At 43.1% G+C, this 18,779-nt stretch overlaps 1 protein-coding gene across 4 annotated transcripts in view; it reads left to right on the top strand.

The window, feature by feature from the left end:
- The window catches only part of LOC308087503 (uncharacterized protein C1orf21 homolog), a 49,807-nt gene that overhangs the window by 6,900 nt on the left and 24,128 nt on the right, over positions 1 to 18,779 (top strand). For 2 of the 4 annotated variants that reach the window (XM_080431416.1, XM_080431417.1), the window contains one exon: positions 12,902 to 13,001. In XM_080431416.1, the coding sequence (XP_080287542.1) occupies positions 12,944 to 13,001 (58 nt within the window). In that variant the 5' untranslated portion in view covers positions 12,902 to 12,943. Of the gene's footprint in view, positions 1 to 12,901; positions 13,035 to 18,779 lie in introns of all 4 variants that reach the window. The other 2 variants (XM_080431414.1, XM_080431415.1) reach the window with 1 other exon arrangement.

Raw genomic sequence — 18,779 nt, forward strand, 5'->3', positions numbered from 1 at the left:
CCTTCTTTGTGTGTTCAACATTGGTAGAGAGGCTAACTCTTTAACCCATTGAGACCTGGAACGCATCCGTGTCATTTTTTGATTTGAGCTAAAAAAGCATTATTTTACACTTTGGCTATTCAAAAATAGCAGATATACATACTTGTATACTTGTAGATCTGCTATTTTTGAGAAATCGTGAAAATGTGTGCAAATCTTTGAATATATATGGTTTAAAGCGAAAATTTTTAACTCTATTCTTTGCTTCTGGGGGTCCCTGGAACAAAACATTTTGAGATGGGGGTCAGCGGCCAAATACATATAATTGTGGGGGTCCTTGACATGAAAAAGATTGAGCACCACTGATATAGAAACATACGTTTTTCAGAATACTGTTGGGATTTAGGAGACATGTAGATTCGGCTTCAGGTCTTAACGGGTTAATATTGGATCGAGGAAACGACAGATATATCCACGATTCTCTTTGTCTTTTCCGAATACAAGTATTGGCTAGTTATCAAGTAATTCCCAGCTTCATTTGTTTGATTTCATCTGAGTCTTCTTCACCATCTAGAAGGATGTTGTTGGTTATAATAAGCTTCGGGGAGGGGTTTCAGAGCCATGTTGACCCATTTGTCTGAGTCAAGGGCATTTGTGAATTTGTGAACAGGGAGTGGGGCCAGCTGGCTGATATCCTCCAAAATGGTGATTATTGTATCTTGTATCAGTTGGCATGAGATGATATGAGTTCCTGTGCCCCAGACGAAACAGCACAGACAGCCTGCTGCTGCTTCAGGAATCCCGGCGCCATTGAGAAGAAGGCCACCTGTTTACTAGTGATGGGTCGTTCATGATCGATTCGTTCAAAAGAAGTAGTTCATTGGTGTGAACAGGAACGAACTAGTTAACTTCCTGAAACTGTTAAAGGGGAAGACCACTCATTTTCAACATTGAACTATGTCTTTAATACACCTTAGAGCTGTTGTGTGGAAATAAGAAAAAAGCCCCCCTTCTGTGTTGCCTAGAAAAGGATAATTGATTGAGGTCATGTGATCAGTGACATACGCAGGGTGTACTTTTGGCTCCGCCCCCTCATCCAAAAGTACACCCTGCGTATGTCACTGATCACATGACTTCAATCAATTATCCAGTTCTAGGCAACATAGAGGGGGGGGGGGGACTTTTTTCTTATTTCCACACAACAGCTCTAAGGTGTATTAAAGACATACCGGTAGTTCAATGTTGAAAATGAGTGGTCTTCCCCTTTAAGTTCACGCTTTCGTTCATGTCCCCTGTGTCCTCCCCCCATACACAGGACGGGGGAGGGAGGGCTGTTCCCACGACAGACAGACAGCAGTGCGGTTGAGTTGAACATTGAACATGAACAAAATCGTTCGGTCAATGAAATGTACGTTTTTTTCCCACCACTACTGTGTACCACGTTGTGGATCAGGGCATGGTCAGGGAGCTCCAGGTCTTCCTGCTTTTTCTTGAGCGCCTGTTTCAATTCCAGTTTAGTGAAAAAAACCTACAGGTGTCTGCAGGGCCTGACTGCGGTCTGCACCCTCGATGTGACCCAGGGCTTTAGAAATGGCCAAGTTGAGGAGGTTATGTGCTCAAAGCAGCTTAACCACTCCCAAGGATTGTGGGCCCTCTTCAACTTTCCTTCTGTATATTTTCCAAGCCTGGAGCATATTCTCTATCATCTCTGAAGTATGGGCGTGTGGTCTTCAGGAAAATACATTGTTTCCAAGCAGACATCAGCTGCCAATCAGAGGAGAGAGAGTGGACTGTTAAAACTAATGTACGTTTCACCGCCACCACTGCTGCTGGTCCAGAGGTCTGTGGTTGCTGAAAACCACACCCTGTCTGACACCTTCTTGTCCACAGCTGCTCACGCTTCACTGTACATTTTTGGGGAATCTCTTTGCTGGAAAAGTAGTTAATGAATCAATCACTTTAGATGGCACATTGTACAGCGGGGCAGCTTTCCTCATCAAATGAAATCAAAGGAGTCCAGATTATTTTGACCACTTGGAACGGCATCATGTCTTTTGCTATAAAATATGCCACTGCATGATTCCGTTCCTTTGCCTGCTTCGATATAGACCCATATTTCACACCCTTGGCAAAGGACTCTTTGACTTTGTTCTGAAGAGCTACTTGCTTTCCCATCCTAATGGAAAATCAACCGTTTCAATTCAATATGGCTAGCAATGTGAAGTGTCATGTTTAATTTTCCCCCCTTGCTGTCGTGAGCGGAGCTGTGGATAGGTATTAGGTAACCCTGTACTGTAGTGGCATGCGGTTCCATGCGCATTGCACAATATAAATGTATACAGTCGGTGGGCACGGTATTACAGGGAAAGGCTTGCGCTTTAGAACCGTGGTTGCTTGAAACCGTGGTAGGTAGGTCTATACCTTAACTCCTTTACATCCCTAATGCTGCCCCTAGCAAGATGTTGGGTGGCGCAAGAACATTGGGCAAGGTTAAATGTCAATTAGGCTCCTCAAATGATCTATGAGGCTAGATTACTAAACCGCACTCTGTAGTGTACTCACTCACCCCTTTCTCCTTCTCGTCTGTGTTATTTTTGTCGCTCCCTCTCTCTCCATCTTTCTCTGTCTCTCTCTTTCTAAGCCACAGAGGAGACAGGAAATGGCCAGAGCCATGGAGACATCTCAATTTCAAGTTAGCTGGTTTTATGAGCCTTAACCACTTGAGCTGTACACTTCACTGTACGACAAATTGCTGATCTACAAGCTCACAAAGCGACATGTTGTGAGTTTGGAGATCTGCTATGTATGAAAATGTTTGAAATAATTGTGAAAAAGTGGGACATTTTCCCAAAATAGGGACCATGTCAGGGTTAATGTGGTTAAGTGAAAACATGGTCCCTATTGCTAAAGTTGCACGTAGTGAGAGGTGACCAGCCATCCAGATAAGAACATTCTCTCACTGCTTCAACCAGCACATGCTTTAGCAATGTGCTTTAGCTGTGTGCTGCCACTTGACGTGTGTGTCTCATTGTCAGTCACAAGGCCATGCTCTGGATCCCCCCGACCAGAACAGTGGAGCTGTTATATCGGCACCACCCTCCCCTCTCTCTCTCTTCCTCTTCTCCCATCCCCTCCCCTCCCTCCATCCCTCCCTCCATGACCACTTCTCACACTCATTACAATAGCAAGAGAGAGAGAGGCGCTGCTCACTGCTCTCCTCAAGTGCAAACAGGGAGCGAGAATGGAGACTCACACTTGGGACCATAGCACACCATGCTGATTGCAGAGTGTCTGCCACATAACATTTTGTGCTTGCGTGTAAGTGCACTGGTGCTGTGTTTGGTATCGTCTCTGTCGAGGTTCCAAGTAAGCCGAGGCGATGCCAAAAGGTGATGTGAAATCACTTACTGCAGAAGACCACTAATTGGTCGGAGAGAATCTTCGTGTCCTTGTGTCATGACTCATGACGTACTCTCCTATACTGCATGCATGGAAGCTTCCGAATACTGTCAACAAACTTTTAAACTAGTCGTAGTAAACGTGAAATTAATCACCATTGACCAACTGTATGGCCTAATTATCGCCTAAAGTTTCTCTCTTTTGTTGTCAAAAAACGTTTGGGTAAAATAGCCTTTTTTTTGTTGTGTCTGCCACATACATTTTGCGCTTGCGTGCATGTGGTGTGGGCACACATGCATTTTGTGTTTGTGCGTGCACACATGCATTGTGTGCATGCATGCATGCATGCATGCACACATGCATTGTGTGCATGCATGCGTGTTGGCAGAGCTTTGTGTGTGTATGCGTGTGTGTTGGAAGAGCTTTCCAGGCTTGTCAGGCTTGATGGAGTGCTTAAACGGGGACAAGTGGAGAGGAAAGGTGCAGCATTTTGCTGCCTGGCTAGTGTAAATATTATGACGCGTTGGCTCAGGAGTTGCACTGGACCTCTGTCCTGTCAACGAGAGCAAGACAGACACACAACAGCACAGTAAAAATCCTCAGTGTTAATTCAACTCAGAAGAGAGTACAAATGGACTTACGGCTCTGTTTGATTCCATATGTACACTCTGCCGAGTTAAATCAACGATAGATTTTTTATTTTACTGTGCTGCACAGAGTTATGATTCTCAGCCAGTGAGCTCAAGTGTACAGTTAGATTTTGTTCTGACGGTAAGAAGATAAATGTAAAAAAGAACTAATACATGTATAATTGTAGCAAATCCAATCCATGAATTTAAGCTATGCATAGCTTATTATACTAATGCAGATTGAATAAGAGCATCAGCAAAATGCCTAAAAAGTCAAAGCGAAACCAAACCATTAAGGTTGAATTTATGATCACACACATTTTCTTGTTAATAATGTCTATCAGTCTTTGCCATTCAAATGATTTTATATGTTATTATTCAATCAATCATACTTGGCATAATGTGACATTTGTGAAGTGTGGTGGAGCATGTAGAAGTGGTTCACAGCTCTGAGCCTGGGGACCTAGACTACTGCCAGTCTTCTATTATTCTAGGAGTTTAGGTGTAATTAAGTGCCTAGAACCTAGGTAATTAATTACTCTCAATTCCATTCACAGTATGCAGAAAATCCGTCTAGCTTTCACCTTAAGTCAAAATGGATCTCTGACTTGAAAGCTCAAACAAAATGGCAATGTTGTTGAGTCCCAAGGAGCAACCTCAGGGGTTGACACTAAGGTTGCCAGACTGCCTGTGGCAAGTGAATAAAGCAAGTAGAGTTTTCTTTCAGGTTGCCCGACGGGCAAGTGCGTTTGAATGGGGAAGGAACCGTCTTCATTAAATATTATTGGTTATTCATGAAGAACAAATAATGCTACTTTTTACAAGTAGCAATTGCACTCATTCAGATTTGCAAATCAAACTGTGGCGACAGTTTTTTATTGGATTTAACATTAATTTGATGTACCTTTCGGGCAAGTGTATTTGCCCGATGGGCAAGGAAGGGCCTCTGAGAACTTAGTGTCACTGTCAACCACTGCACCTGCAATAAGTCTGTGCTCACTGCTCAGTGTTACCTTAATAGACAGAAATCGATGAATTATTATTATAGATCTTTAACTCTTGAGAGTGTAAAAATGAAACCAAATGGATTTTACACTCAAGAGTTAAATTATTGTTAAACATGTGCATTACTTAATTAGAGAATAGTTATTTTTTATCAACGTTTTATCTCTCCTATGGTACCACATCAAAACGGCATGGAATTGTGGACAAAATCGTATCCAACGATAAATATTCTAAGTCTTGGGGTCTGAGAGTCTAAATCAAATGGTGGTCTGTGGCTCAAATGCCGAATAAATAACAGACCTTGATGTGAAAAGGGTTGAAAACCACTGCCATAAACCATTCGAAAGTGCAGGTGCTGCTACAATCCTAGTGATTGATTTGTTGATGGGGCAAAGATTGGCTTTTCTTACTTGGGTACCATCATGGACATGCAGTATTTGAAAAACCCTTGCATAGAGCACTGCACTGACGAGCCCAGTTTGGTTAGTTGCTTTTCCACTCCATTGTACTGGTTGAACTCGACTGAACTATACTTGCCTTTTTAGGCACTGGTACTGTGTTTGGTATCATCTCCTTCGAGGTTCCAAGTGAGTCATGGCGATGCCCAAAGGTGATGTGAAATCACTCACTGCAAAGTGCAGACTACTGATTGGTCAGAGAGAACCGTAGCGTCATGCACTCTCCTATACTGCATGGAAGCTTCCGTATACTGTAAACAAACTTTTAAACTAGCCGTAGTAAAAGGGAAATGAAACTACCAGCTCCAAGGGGTACTATCTGTGGTGGAACTGAGCTCCATTTAAGGGGTACTATCTGTGGTGGAAATGGGAAGTAAGTGGTACCACAACAAGCGAGTTGAGCCGGTAACCATGCAGTGGACAACGTGCAAGTGCAGAACAGTTCTGCACACAACACATAAACCTTTATGGTGATATATGGTCATTGTACTGTGCATACAATAGATTAATAGCGTTGTGAATTATGTATTGTGAAACTGAAAGGGAAATGCGTTCAATCCCAACAAAACCCATTTTGTGTCTAAATTGTACCTAAATGAAAGACTGAACCTGCTTATTATCGGTCTCTCAATGAAAACACCTGCATTGAATAATGAATGTTAAAATGGTTTTAAATTGTTCATGTTAATGTAAAATGATTGAGTCATCTTTATTGAGTCATATTATGAGTCATCCGTTTAAAGACGGAACACAGTCCATGCCACTGGTCATTGGTTGGTCAGCATTGACTAGACTAGAAGGCCCAGTTTGACTGCAGGGATTGGACTGTGTGAAGTCTGTTCCCTCCTCCTTCCCATGCATTTGCCTTCGCTTCTCTTTCTCTTCCCAGGCTGCCACCCGTTGTTTACACCCAGGCACGTCCATCAGGTTAGAGAGGGAAGTAATCAAGAGAACATGGAAGGGAATAAGTACACAGAATAACAACACCCCTACCTTGTAACAGTCTCTGCCAAACCTACTCACTACCAGCACTTCCCTCTTTTACCCCAGTCTAATGGAGTCAATCCTCTTCGATCCCTCTCTCTCACTCAGCCAGTTTTTCAGGCTCTACTCCCGTTTGCTCACACTGCCTCTGGCAAAGCACTATGTTTGAGAAAGTTTCACACACAAGCTGTGTGTGTGTGTGTGTGTGTGTGTGTGACGCGTGTGTGTGTGTGTGTTCTATGTCTGTGGTTTGTATGAGACCTGTTACCTCACTCACACGCACACTACTGTGCTTGTGCGCATGTGTGTTTACGCAAGCAAATGCCCCGTGTGTGTGGACGTCCACACAAATCTACCCCCACAGCCCTTTTGAGTTTCTCCTTTGACAAACGTACTTTTAGAGGGAGCCTGTTCACACAACTGAGACTAGGTCATGTCCCATCTCTCCAGGTATGCAAGCCCAGGCACGTCTGTGCATTTCCCAAACTGATGCTCATTCCCAGAGCTTTGTCCATTCAGCGTGTGTTTAAGAGTGTCTTTTGGCCTTAAAATACAAATGATGTTGACTTACTGGACACAAGGAGTGACATTTTTAAAAGGGGTAAAACATTTGCCTCTTGCCAGATGTCTTTCTTCAGTAAACCTGGTTTAAGTTCAACTTGGAATGACGCAAAACTAGCTAACATGACGTTTGTGACATTTGTACTTCCCTGTACTGTTTCCATGTCTTTCTAAATAAGCTCTAAATTATGCCAACTGATTGCACAGATGCGTTGAACGATTGAATGCTAGATGGTAAACATTCATGCATTCATATCTATCGCCTTTAGACAAAGTGCATTACATTCATTCAACCATTCACACACCGATAGCGAAGGCAACCATGCAAGGCACCAACCTGCACCTCGGGAGCAGTTAAAGGGTTAAGTGTCTTGCTCAAGGACACACTAAGCCAGGAGAAGCCGGGGATCGATCTGGGAACCTTCCGATTCCCAAGCGGCCGGCCACTCTACGTTCTGAGCCAGAACAAAGATTATGTTGTGTGTGTGTGTGTGTGTGTGTATCTGTGAGTATATTTGTGACTATGTGTGCCTGTGTAGAAGAGATGGAGGGACAAGCCAAGGTTGGTACTCGGTATCAGGGTCTTAGATGACTTGCCAGAGTGAGTGCCCCATTGACACACTTCCACATCTGTTGCAGCAAGCCAACAGCCTGCGGCGGGCCAATGATAGAGCCGCATTGTCCTGCTGCCCTGCGGGTCAGCACGACAACACCACCAAGTTCCTTATTCACTGCCCCCGTTTATCCGCATTGTAGTGCAGTTGGTTTTGAGTCAGGTTTGACAAAAAGCAGGCTGCTGTTTTAGGTGTAGCCTTAAATGTAATGTAATGTGTGTAGCAGCTGTCTTGGCTTACCGTTTCACATAGGCTAGCATTTTCTCTCTGCACAACAATAGCTGTAAGAGTGGCTGGACCGTATGTATTGCACCTTTTGCTGTAGTATTGCTTTAGTGTGGTATAAACACACACAGATCAAAGGCATGCAGATGGGGCTTTGTAATTACATCAAGGGCACTACATCTTTTTTAAGGCTTTATTCTATAATTACCAATGGAAATATATTCACATTGCTAATCGAACCATCAACATTTTGACTGTATTTCTCTTCCCACATTAACTAGGCTAACATCCCTTTCCATAGGCGGTGCTAGGGCATTACTTATGGGGAAGCTGCAATTCCCAGGATTTTTATAAAACAAAATTAGGTTAACCCAAATACTGCACATTTAAGTCTATGGACTAAGAGGCCTCATCTGCCCATGAAATATAAATAAACACCTCATCTGCCCATGAAATATAAATATGGCATCAATGAGCCTGATTCGACTGTAAGCCTAAGCATATTACAGTTATCACTGAGGTGGGAGAAAACAATAAGTCCAATAAGTCTATTAATTCTTCTCAGCTCAGACATCTTCCCATAAGGTTAATTTGCCTTTACCAGTCAGAGATATGTTACTGTTCAATAAGAGGATGACAGAAAGGTATGTTGTGTACATTACTGGATGTGTGCATGCTTATTTACAGCTGGTGCTGCATTAGAGGCATTCACCTTTTTTATAGCCTCTTTTAACACATTTAGTGTATGGGAAATAAACATAATGAGTAATGAGTGCTTACGTTTAGGACTGTGACACAGTTACTTAGAATTGGTTAGTTTTTTTTCCATGACATTGAAAAATTATCTTTTTGCTTTGCAGTCAATGTTGCATTTAGACTTTTCATCCAAAAAAGAAGGCATCATGGCCTATGTGCTGAAGGGGTATATTGAGAAGTAAAGCGGAATTGTCGCTAAATGAATCAATAATCTGGTACAATGCTAGATGCTAAGCTAAAATGTTTTCCCATAGATGCAAAATGCTGACCGGTGTCCTTAAATCATATTATAGGTGCTGCTCCTAAACAAATAACCATGTGTGATTTTCAACTATCTTCCAAAAAGTACTGGGTACAGCAAACACCACTGCTTAGTGCTTGGGCCATTGCTTTGGTGTGAAAGGGGTAGAAATTCTGCTGCTGTTGCCTTTTATCTCTCCCTTTTGTCTGATTCACCTCTTTCTTTTAATCATTCTTTCTCTCAGCCTTTCACCATTCTCTCTCTGGTTTGTTTCTCTTTCTTTTGGCTCTCTCCGTACCGCTCTGCTGCACAGTTGAAGAACAATACGTACACGTAGTCCAACGCTAGGATACGATAAATAGAATTCCTCATTGTCTATCTCTATGTCGAAGACATGCCTTGGACAGAATATTCTCTCCCCTTCATTGCACGTGTAAGAACTAGCACGTTGTGTGTGAGCGTGTGTGTGTGTGTGTGAGCCATAATTGAGTTGTTCCAGAGCTGTAATACTAGTGAGTGGTGTTCCTGACTGCCTGGAACTGACTGATAAGCTGCACTCTGGACCAGGCCTCACATTTAAGCCACAGGTGACACCGTGCATGAGCGCACGCACACACACACACACACACACCCCACAAACAAATGTGATGATCCTGCCAGCTGCCTCTAAATGCTGGCAAGAAGTGTGTGTGTGTGTGTGTGTGTGTGTGTGTTGATCTCCTCCCTCCAGGTACAATCCCTTCTCACTCTGGCAGACCTCATGTGTGTGTAAGCACCGCTCGGAGATTAATGTTATTTAACCTAATAAGGAGGCAGAGGACGAGAATTCATGCATGAGTTCAGTCAGTCATCCTAGCAAACGTATAGCATACACCCTACGCACACACGCACTCACACACACACTACATTAACTATGCAAACTGTAACACCAACACAAATTACACATTAACAAGCACACTGTAAATCATACACAACATCCATCCATGCATGCATATTGCGCACAGATGAACACACACACACACACACCCACACACCCACACTGCAACCATTTCGTCTGTGCACACACCTGGTGCTTTGTGCAAGGTTAAACGAGGTGGAGTCTTGTGCAGTAGCCTAAACACAGAGGTGCACCCCAAGCCTCCTGTCAGCTTCAAACGCTTGGAGGAAAATTTAAGGAAAGTGGGAGGAGGAGAGGTAACAGAAGAGGCCGGCAGTCTTTTGAAGCCCCAGACATGTCTCTCTGTATTCCTCTTTCTTTCTTTCTGTCCCTCTGGCCTCTCTCTCTTCTCTCAGTAGTTACAGTAGCTCTACCTTTTTCTCCTCAAATCACCTTTGTGTTTCCTCCCTTTGTCTTCCTTCCCTCGCGTTTGTATCCTGTCCTCCAATCCAGACCCCCCTTATGGTGCGACTGGAAGTGTAAACACCTCAGTTTTTGCGTGTGTGTCTATAACATAGGTTCTCAAACCTTTTTGTGGCAAGGACCCCAAAATGAATATGTATTTGGCCGCGGACCCCCCCATCATTTGTGTTACAAAAAAACAAAATTATTAAAAATGTCCCAAATATTTTCGATATTTAGTGAGCTTGTAGATCTTGTAGATCTGCTATTTTTGTATAGCCAACGTATAAATGGATAAAGTGGTTAAAATGATTGTGACGCTATATTAAATACTTTTGCTGGGGACCCCCTGGAACCTCCTCAAGGACCCCTTGGGTCCTTGAGGAGTGAACCAGTGGTTCACTTTTTGAGAACCCCTGGTCTATAATACTTGGTTCATGTGTGGCCTTATGTAACCGGCAGTTGGTCGTACGCTGTCAGTGACAGCGTACGTGTCCTGTGTGACATGTGTCCTGTGTGAGTGACACTGAGACTATGTATAGTATGTGCGTGTGATTGACTGACAGTGAAGCTCCAGTGTGTCTGAGAGACGTCCACAGCCCTGTGTCATCCGGCTGGCTCCAGGGTGAGACTGTGTTGTTTCGTCTTGCAGTGTTGTTCTTCACACGGCAATGCTGACAGCGTTTTTGGACTGAAGGGACGAGTGGGTGGGCAGCCGCCGGGTGGGCAAAAACAATGGCAAAAGGCAATCAGGCCTTTGCCACCGGGGCATCCTTGGACTATGGAATGACCTGCCTGAGTAGATCAGGCTCGCAAGATCAGTGTTCTCTTTTAAATCACTTCTGAAAACACACTTTTATAGACTTTTATAGACTTAGGTTAGCCTTCTAAATCCTAACCTAAGTTTTCTGAAAAGCTTATTTTTATCTCCTATCGATTAGTCACTCCAGCGGACCGGTAGGCTAGTGGTTCCGGTAGGAGACACAAAGGAGACTCTTTTTGTCTCCTACCGAAACCTCTGCCGGTCATCAAATTATTGGCTTAGGAATGCGACAAACAAACAAAAATATCTATGAATTCAAGGCTTCATGGGGTGACTAATCGATAGGAAAAAAAGTCATTTTGGTGTTGAACTATCCCTTTAAATGACACAGATGCTTTCCCGGTTTTAAAGGTATAACAATGTAGGCTTTCCAGGTCTTAACCCATTAAGGCCTGTGTCCGATTCTTAAAATGTTTTCTAAATCCGACAGATTTAAAAAGTATATATATATATATATATTTTCAAAAATAGCAGATATACAAGCTCATAGCTCATAGCGCGGCACTCGGTGCCGCACTATGAGCTTGTATATCTGCTATTTTTGAATAGCCAAAGAAACCTAAAGTGACACAGATGCGTTCCAGGTCTTAATGGGCTAACAGACTACAGTCTGTTTGTATTCTTATCTTTGTATGTTTCTTGCACGCTTTTTTTGACCTTTTTATGCTCTTTTGTTGTTTCTCACACAATTTTTCCTTTTTCTCTCTTTGAAGCTGTGCAAACGCTTTGTAACTCTGTTTTAACAACTTAATCACCTATTCTATACTTAGCTGTACTGCAGTCTTTAGCAAACATAGCCCGATCTACAAGCTCATAATGAGTCGCAACTCCGTTGTGAGCTTGTACAGTAGATTTTCACTATTAACACATTGGGTGCCAGAATTTTATAATAACAGATTACGTTCGGTGCCAGAAATCTCACCGTTAAGCTGCGCGGCGCTGTTTAAGCTGTAGACTCCAAGACGAGAAATCCATGTGAAACAAAGCATGCGTTCATTTAGCACGATGGTCCTGGCTAACGCCTGGAACGATAACATCTCTCACGCGAGTAACAATGGCGGAGCGATCGTGCATACAAAATGAGTCGTTTTCCCCAGCGTAAAAAGTTTCGGAGTTATAGGTGTTTTAGAGAAGGAGATGGGAGACGGAAGCGGATGGGAGCCATGTTTTTTGACACGGTGATCCATCTGTCCTTTCCTTCTCAGAATCACCACGGGTGATTCCAAAGCTGCTCCAGCCAAAAAACAAAAAGACTGAAAACACGGTTCAGACCGTGTTCGGCACCAAAGCGCTACTCTGTGAAAACACGGTTCAGACCGTGTTTGGCACCCGATGTGTTAAAATTGTGTCAAGTAAGTTGAATCTAAAAAAAGTTTTCTTTTGACCTGCCCAAAATACAGAAGCCAGGTAAGTGCTTATAGAGTCCTATACAAATAAAGTATTTTATAATATATCGTGTCTGTTGGGTGGAAACCTCACAGTCCCAAACTGTGACTTTACAGGATTCAAATTCAAAAACAGCAAAAGTAGCAGATCTACAAGCTCTAAACACGTCGCTTTGCACCGCATTTCGAGCTTGTGGATCTGCTTCTTTTGACGCTTTTGTGTGACGCTGTAGTATGATCAAGTACTAAGTAGGGCTTTAATTTCTGAAAAAAAAAAATATATATATAAAGGTAAAGAGTTAAAATATGGAGATAAGAGGTTTGTTTCGGCCCCACAGAGACAATATAAATAATGTAATATAATAATCAACTCGTCTCTCTCCACTGGGAAAAATAAACGGATGGTTGTGTTCTTCATGTCACTTGGCTGTTGTGGCCATCAAATCCCTCATCAATCTCTCTCTCTCTCTCTCTATCTCTCTCTTTCTCTCTTTCTCTACCAGGTGAGAGTGCGATGCTGAGGAGAGGTTCCAGAGAGTGAGGCCATGGGCTGTACCTCAGCCAAGCAGGTGTCTGCCGTGCCCAACGATGAAGAGGGACGCGGTAAGGCCTACAGCAACGGGGACCTCTTCACCGGTCAGTTTAGCATCCGTGCACATAACCCACTGTAACACACACACACACACACACACACACACACACACACACACACACACACACACACACACACACACACACACACACACACACACACACACACACACACACACACACACACACACACAGCTCAACTGCTCTGTGGAGTCCCGATGGTCCATCTCTCTATCTATCCATCTTCTCAGTATGTTTTTTTTATTGCAGGACCATAACCCTTTGGCAGAGCGTTAAGTTCTCCATTTCAGGTGTTTATTATCAATACCGCGGTTTTTATAGCGGCCATCAACGCTGACCCTGGGTCTACCCCGGGACAACGGTCGTACCCAGCCCAGCAGTGTGTGGTGCTGCGTGTCCTTTAGTGTCCCTTGTTATTATCGCCTCAGTGCATGGAAGTGGAGAGAGTGTTGTAACGAGGGAAAGGGAATACGAGGACAAGTGGGATGTGCACAGTAAAATCCTCAGTGTTCACTTAACTCCGAAGGCCCCTGACACACTGAAAAAAAGTGCCACAGTGGTGCTCGCACGTCAAGTTAGGTCACTTCATCACGTTGAAGGGTGGGAGAATTCTCTTCTCTTTCAAAAATAGCAGATGTACAAGCTCGAAGCGTGGCACGAAGTGACGCGCTGTGAGCTTGTATATCTGCTATTTTTTAATATTTGGCTGCTCCACAATTATCAAATAATTTGAATCCACACCGCACTAACCCAAATGAAATGAATGTTATACAAAAAAAACACGCTGGGACCGTTGCACTCTTCTCTTTCTCTCTCTGTTCTGCATCCACTCCGACAAGCAAATCGTTCTTGAACTTGAACCACCCCTGTTATTTTTCTGGATATGTGCAGAGAATTTAGAACGGTCAAAGTTTTACACGCCGCAATACGAGTTTGAGTTTGTCAATGCCTTGCAGTGTTACACCTCGTGTTGTGTCCGCGTGTCGACGCTCCAAAATAGAACCGTGCTCTGAAAGATAGATGTGTCAACAGGCACCCACTTGATACCTCCAGTGTGGCTACAGCCATTTGTAAACAATAGGTGCGTTTGATGATTATGCAAGTGGTCTGACGCTTTCAGTGTTTCAGTGCCTTGAGATTTGTTCAAATGTAACCAAATTGACCCGTAATGGATCATTTGTATAACCTCACTCCGTCAAATGGAAGAAGCTTGCGACACACATTTTGTTTCACAGCGTACTTGCATCTGAGACTCCGGTCGCAGAATCGATGACAGACGGAGTTTCATTTTTTCAAGCTACTAGGCAGGTGATTGGATGATCCCGCCCCTAGCAGCCGCTGATTGGTTCGAATGCGCAGCAGTTCGGGCAGCTTTACTCTGTGAGCAATCCCAGACCCTCCTTCCTGAAACCAAATGCAAATGAGATTTCCGGAGGGAGGGGGGTTTACCAGGCTATCATTTGTACACCCTCAGTTACAAATGGATACATTTATCACTGAGGATTTTACTGTGTAGAGCGAGAGAGAGAGAGAGAATAAGTGAGTCGTAGTGACAGAGGTGAAAAGAGGCAGAGCATAATGTTGAGAATGTGGATCTAGTTAGCGGCATCAATTATAGCTGTCCGGGTAGCTTTGATGTGCTGTCGCTGAGTGGAACTAAATAACAGAGAGAGAGAAAGAGAGGGAGAGAGCGAGATGATGATGATGATGATGGGTGGATAAGGGATTAACAGAGATTAAGAATTAGGAGCAACACTCTGGTACAGGCACATACGGAGGGATGAACTGGAGGTCCTGTCTGCCTGTCAATCTGTCATGTTTGTCTTGTCAGTCCTCTCTCCCTCCCTCTGACTTTTCCTGCCTTTTTCTGACTCATGCCCTCTCGTGTAAGCCTGACTTTCCTTCCCTCCCTCTTTTTAATATGTTCCTGTGTTGGTGTTGCCTTTTTCCCTCTGTCCATTCACCCATCCATCCATCCATGCCCTCCCTCCATCCCTCCCTCTCTTCTCACTACTCTCTCCTCTTTTTTTTACTTACTTAAACCCAATATACTTAGTCCCCTGGGGTCCCCCAGGGGTCTGTCCTTTGCCCCCTAATTATCAAAATATTTTTTTACTGACAACAGACGAGCTCACGAGGCTTCGGCGTGGCGAGCTCGTAGATTTGCTGTCTTTGCCGAATGTTTGCCTATTTTGACATGATGCCCAGGAAAGGGATGCCATAGGCCAGGGTTCAAGTGTTAAGGAACAACTGAATGAGGCAATAGATGGGAGAGAATGGTAGGAGGAGAGGAATGTGTTCCTTGAGAGAGGAAAAGAAATGAGGATGATGTGTACTGAGGCTTCGCTCGCTCTCTCTCTCTCTCTCTTTCTCTCTCTCTTTCTCTCTCTCTCTCTCTCTCTTCATTTCTCTCTCTTTAAATGTACATGTCCTCTTCCTGTTCCCTGCTCAAGGCTGTGCATCCCCCTCTTGTTGTGTATCTCCCCTCTCCCCCTCCCTTCCCTTCCGGCCTCTCTCTAACTCCCAGTGTTCCCTCTCTCCACTCACTCGCTCTCTTCCTCTTGTCTCTGGGCACAACATTAGGTCATGGCCTTGTGTCCTTCCTGCCCCCCCCCTCTCTCTCTCATTCCGTCTCTCTCTCTGTGTCCATGTTTAGGCCTATCCGTTATTATAATAATAATAATAATAATGATGAAAAAATGAAAAAAATAGTTCAGCAAAATAAACACTATTAAACTAGATTAAAAACAATAAAATCGAAAACGAGAACAAATTAAAAGGCCAGATAAAAATAATAGCAAGAACAAAACATCACTACACCACTTTAGAAGGATTATAGTACTACCTGTTGGGTATACAGGTGACAGGTATAGTACTACCTGTCACCAATATAGGTACACACTTCAATAAGGAACCACTTAAACTCATTATGTGTGGATACGTGGTTGCATGCATGGTTGTTACTGTGTGTGTCTGTTGTGCAGTATGTGTGTGTGTGTGTGTGTGTGTGTGTGTGTATAGGTTTTGCTTGCACTGTGCACTATGTATTTGTTCTGTTCACCTGCCTATACAGATGGAAATGTGCCAGTAGATAGAAGGATACATCTGGTGCAAAGCATCCTTTCTCTTTGCTTGAGATGAATGTATTTCGTGCATTTGCTCCCTGATACAAAGAAATGAAACGAGAAGTTTGCACAGGGCTTGGGAAGTATCTATATGTACCTTCCTAACCACAACAAAATAACCAAAACGTGGGGGCGCCCGCTTAGCCTGGTAAACCCTCCCTCCGGAAATCTAATTTGTAATTTATTTCAGGAGTGAGTCTGGCATGATCGCCCATTCTGCAATTTTGGCTGTGGGCTGGAGTTGGGCGGGAGTAATACCGTTGACTGACAACCCCTTCAGCCAATCAGCAGTGTCCCACTTCAGCCAGTGCATTTTTACCACTTGCAGACTAATGTGACGCAACGGGACTTTTGAGACGGCCATGCCCAAAATAGGTTGCCTTATTCGAATACATGCGTGTCACTGCCCGCCCCTGCCGGTTCTCTAATTTTTTTTTTTTAAATAGGCTCTGTCATGATTAATTGACCACATATATGAAGTTAAACAACTAAATTCTATCCAAACGATATCTTAAAAGTAAATTCCGTGCCTCAAAAAAGTTTGAGAGCGTTTTAAAACCGAAAGTAAAAAGTTTAACTGCCCACAGAAACAATGGCGACTCGTTCCATTTTTGTCGGCTGCACTCGGTCCCATTCGGGCTCACTCAAACTCGCCACCTGATTGGCCAACTGTCGCTGTCAATCACAGAACGATGAGCGACGACGCTGATAGGCTCGTCCATTTGGTGAACGGGCTAGAAACGCCCAGACAAGCCTTCAGGCCAGACTCCTTCCAGAAATCAAATGGAAATGAGATTTTCCGGAGGGAGGGGCTTTACCAGGCTAGCGCCCGCTGGCCTAGCGGTCCAGGCGCATACCACATATAGGCTCTAATGCAGCCTGACGGCGTGTCTATCTCAATTATGTACTATCAATAAAGGCAGAAAAGACCCAAAAATATTCTTTAAAATAAATAAATAAGTAACCAAAACGTAAAAGCTGAGCTGTTAACCTACTTCTTACCTACAACCTACAAGTCTTGCTGCTTTTAAATACACTTATGTATCGTCTCTGTCTCCGTCTATGTCCAAAACTGTTACTTTTCAGGATTCAAATTCAAAAATAGCAGATCCACTTGTGGATCAGCTATTTTTGACGCTGTAGTTAGTATGATCAAGTAGGGCAATAATTTACAAAAGAAGATATGGAGATAAGAGGTTTCTGCCCGACAGTGACTATATATGGATCGATAGGAAATAAGTGTCCTCCGAGTCCTACCATAGATTCAGCTCACATTGCTTGGAGGACACTTGTTGCTGTGGTGGATGAACAGAGATGATGTGCTGTTGACCCGTTCAATCCGGGACGAATATTGCTATATCAGTGGTGCTCAAACTTTTTCTTGTCAAGGACCCCCAAAATGATATGTATTTGGCCGTGGACCCCCATCTCAAAATATTAGTTCCAGGGACCCCCAGAAGCAAAGATTTACAAACAAATGTTAGCTTTAAAAAATATGTATTCAAAGATTTGCAAACATTTTCATGATTTTCCAAAAAATTGCGCGAGCTTGTATATTTGCTATTTTTGAATAGCCAAAGTGTACAATAATGGTTATAGCTAAACTCTAAAATGACACAGATGCGTTCCTGGATTGAATGGGTTAATGGTGGCGGACTGGCAGTTGGATAATAAACTGCTTTTGTAGTCGTCTCAAGTTATACATTTATGCGCCAAAACTTTCACGATGCTATGCACTACAATAAATTAATAGTTGATGAATTGAATACATGGGACCATGATGGAAACAAGTCCCCAGGACTTTTTTGTGATTTCCTTTTTAGTGTTTTACTTTGTACTTTGTTACTTTTACTTGTAACTCTGTACTTCCACATTTTTGACTAATAAAGTATTCAATAAATTGATCAATGACCTCCATGCAGCATCTTCATATCAGTTTAATAGAAATGGGAGCGTCTGTGTTTTGATGGTGTTGAAAAGCATAACCTTTTTCTAAATTCCCTGGTATACTGCAATACCTTGACTCATGGTTTAATAGGTTTCAGTGGGCCTTAATTAAACTTAAGCTTGTTCTGAACTCTAAAAAAAACAAAATGTATGGTATTTACTAGGTCTCCAAACATAAATCCCTCATCGGGTGTTTACACTCTTAAAGGTGAACAAATTGAGCTGGTCTGTATGAATATGAATGTATTTCGTACATTTGGTCCCTGATACAAAGAAATGAAATAAAGTGTGCACAGGGCTTGGGAAGTATCTATATGTACCTTCCTAACCACAACAAAATAACCAAAACGTGGCGGCGCCCGCTGGCCTAGCGGTCCAGGCGCATACCACATATAGGCTCTAATGCAGCCTGACGGCGTGTCTATCTCAACTATGTACTGTCAATAAAGGCAGAAAAGACCCCAAAATATTCTTTAAAATAAATAAATAAGTAACCAAAACGTAAAAGCTGAGCTGCTAGACGTTAATTACAGCATGTATAAGCCTATAATGCTGTTAACCTAGTTCTCACCTACAACCTACAAGTCTTGCTGCTTTTAAATACACTTATGTATCGTCTCTGTCTCCGTCTATGTCCAAAACTGTTACTTTTCAGGATTCAAATGCAAAAATAGCAGATCCACAAGCTCAACGCGTC

Source organism: Gymnoscopelus braueri, assembly GCF_963280865.1.
Source record: "Gymnoscopelus braueri genome assembly, chromosome: 6".
NCBI lineage: Eukaryota > Metazoa > Chordata > Actinopteri > Myctophiformes > Myctophidae > Gymnoscopelus > Gymnoscopelus braueri.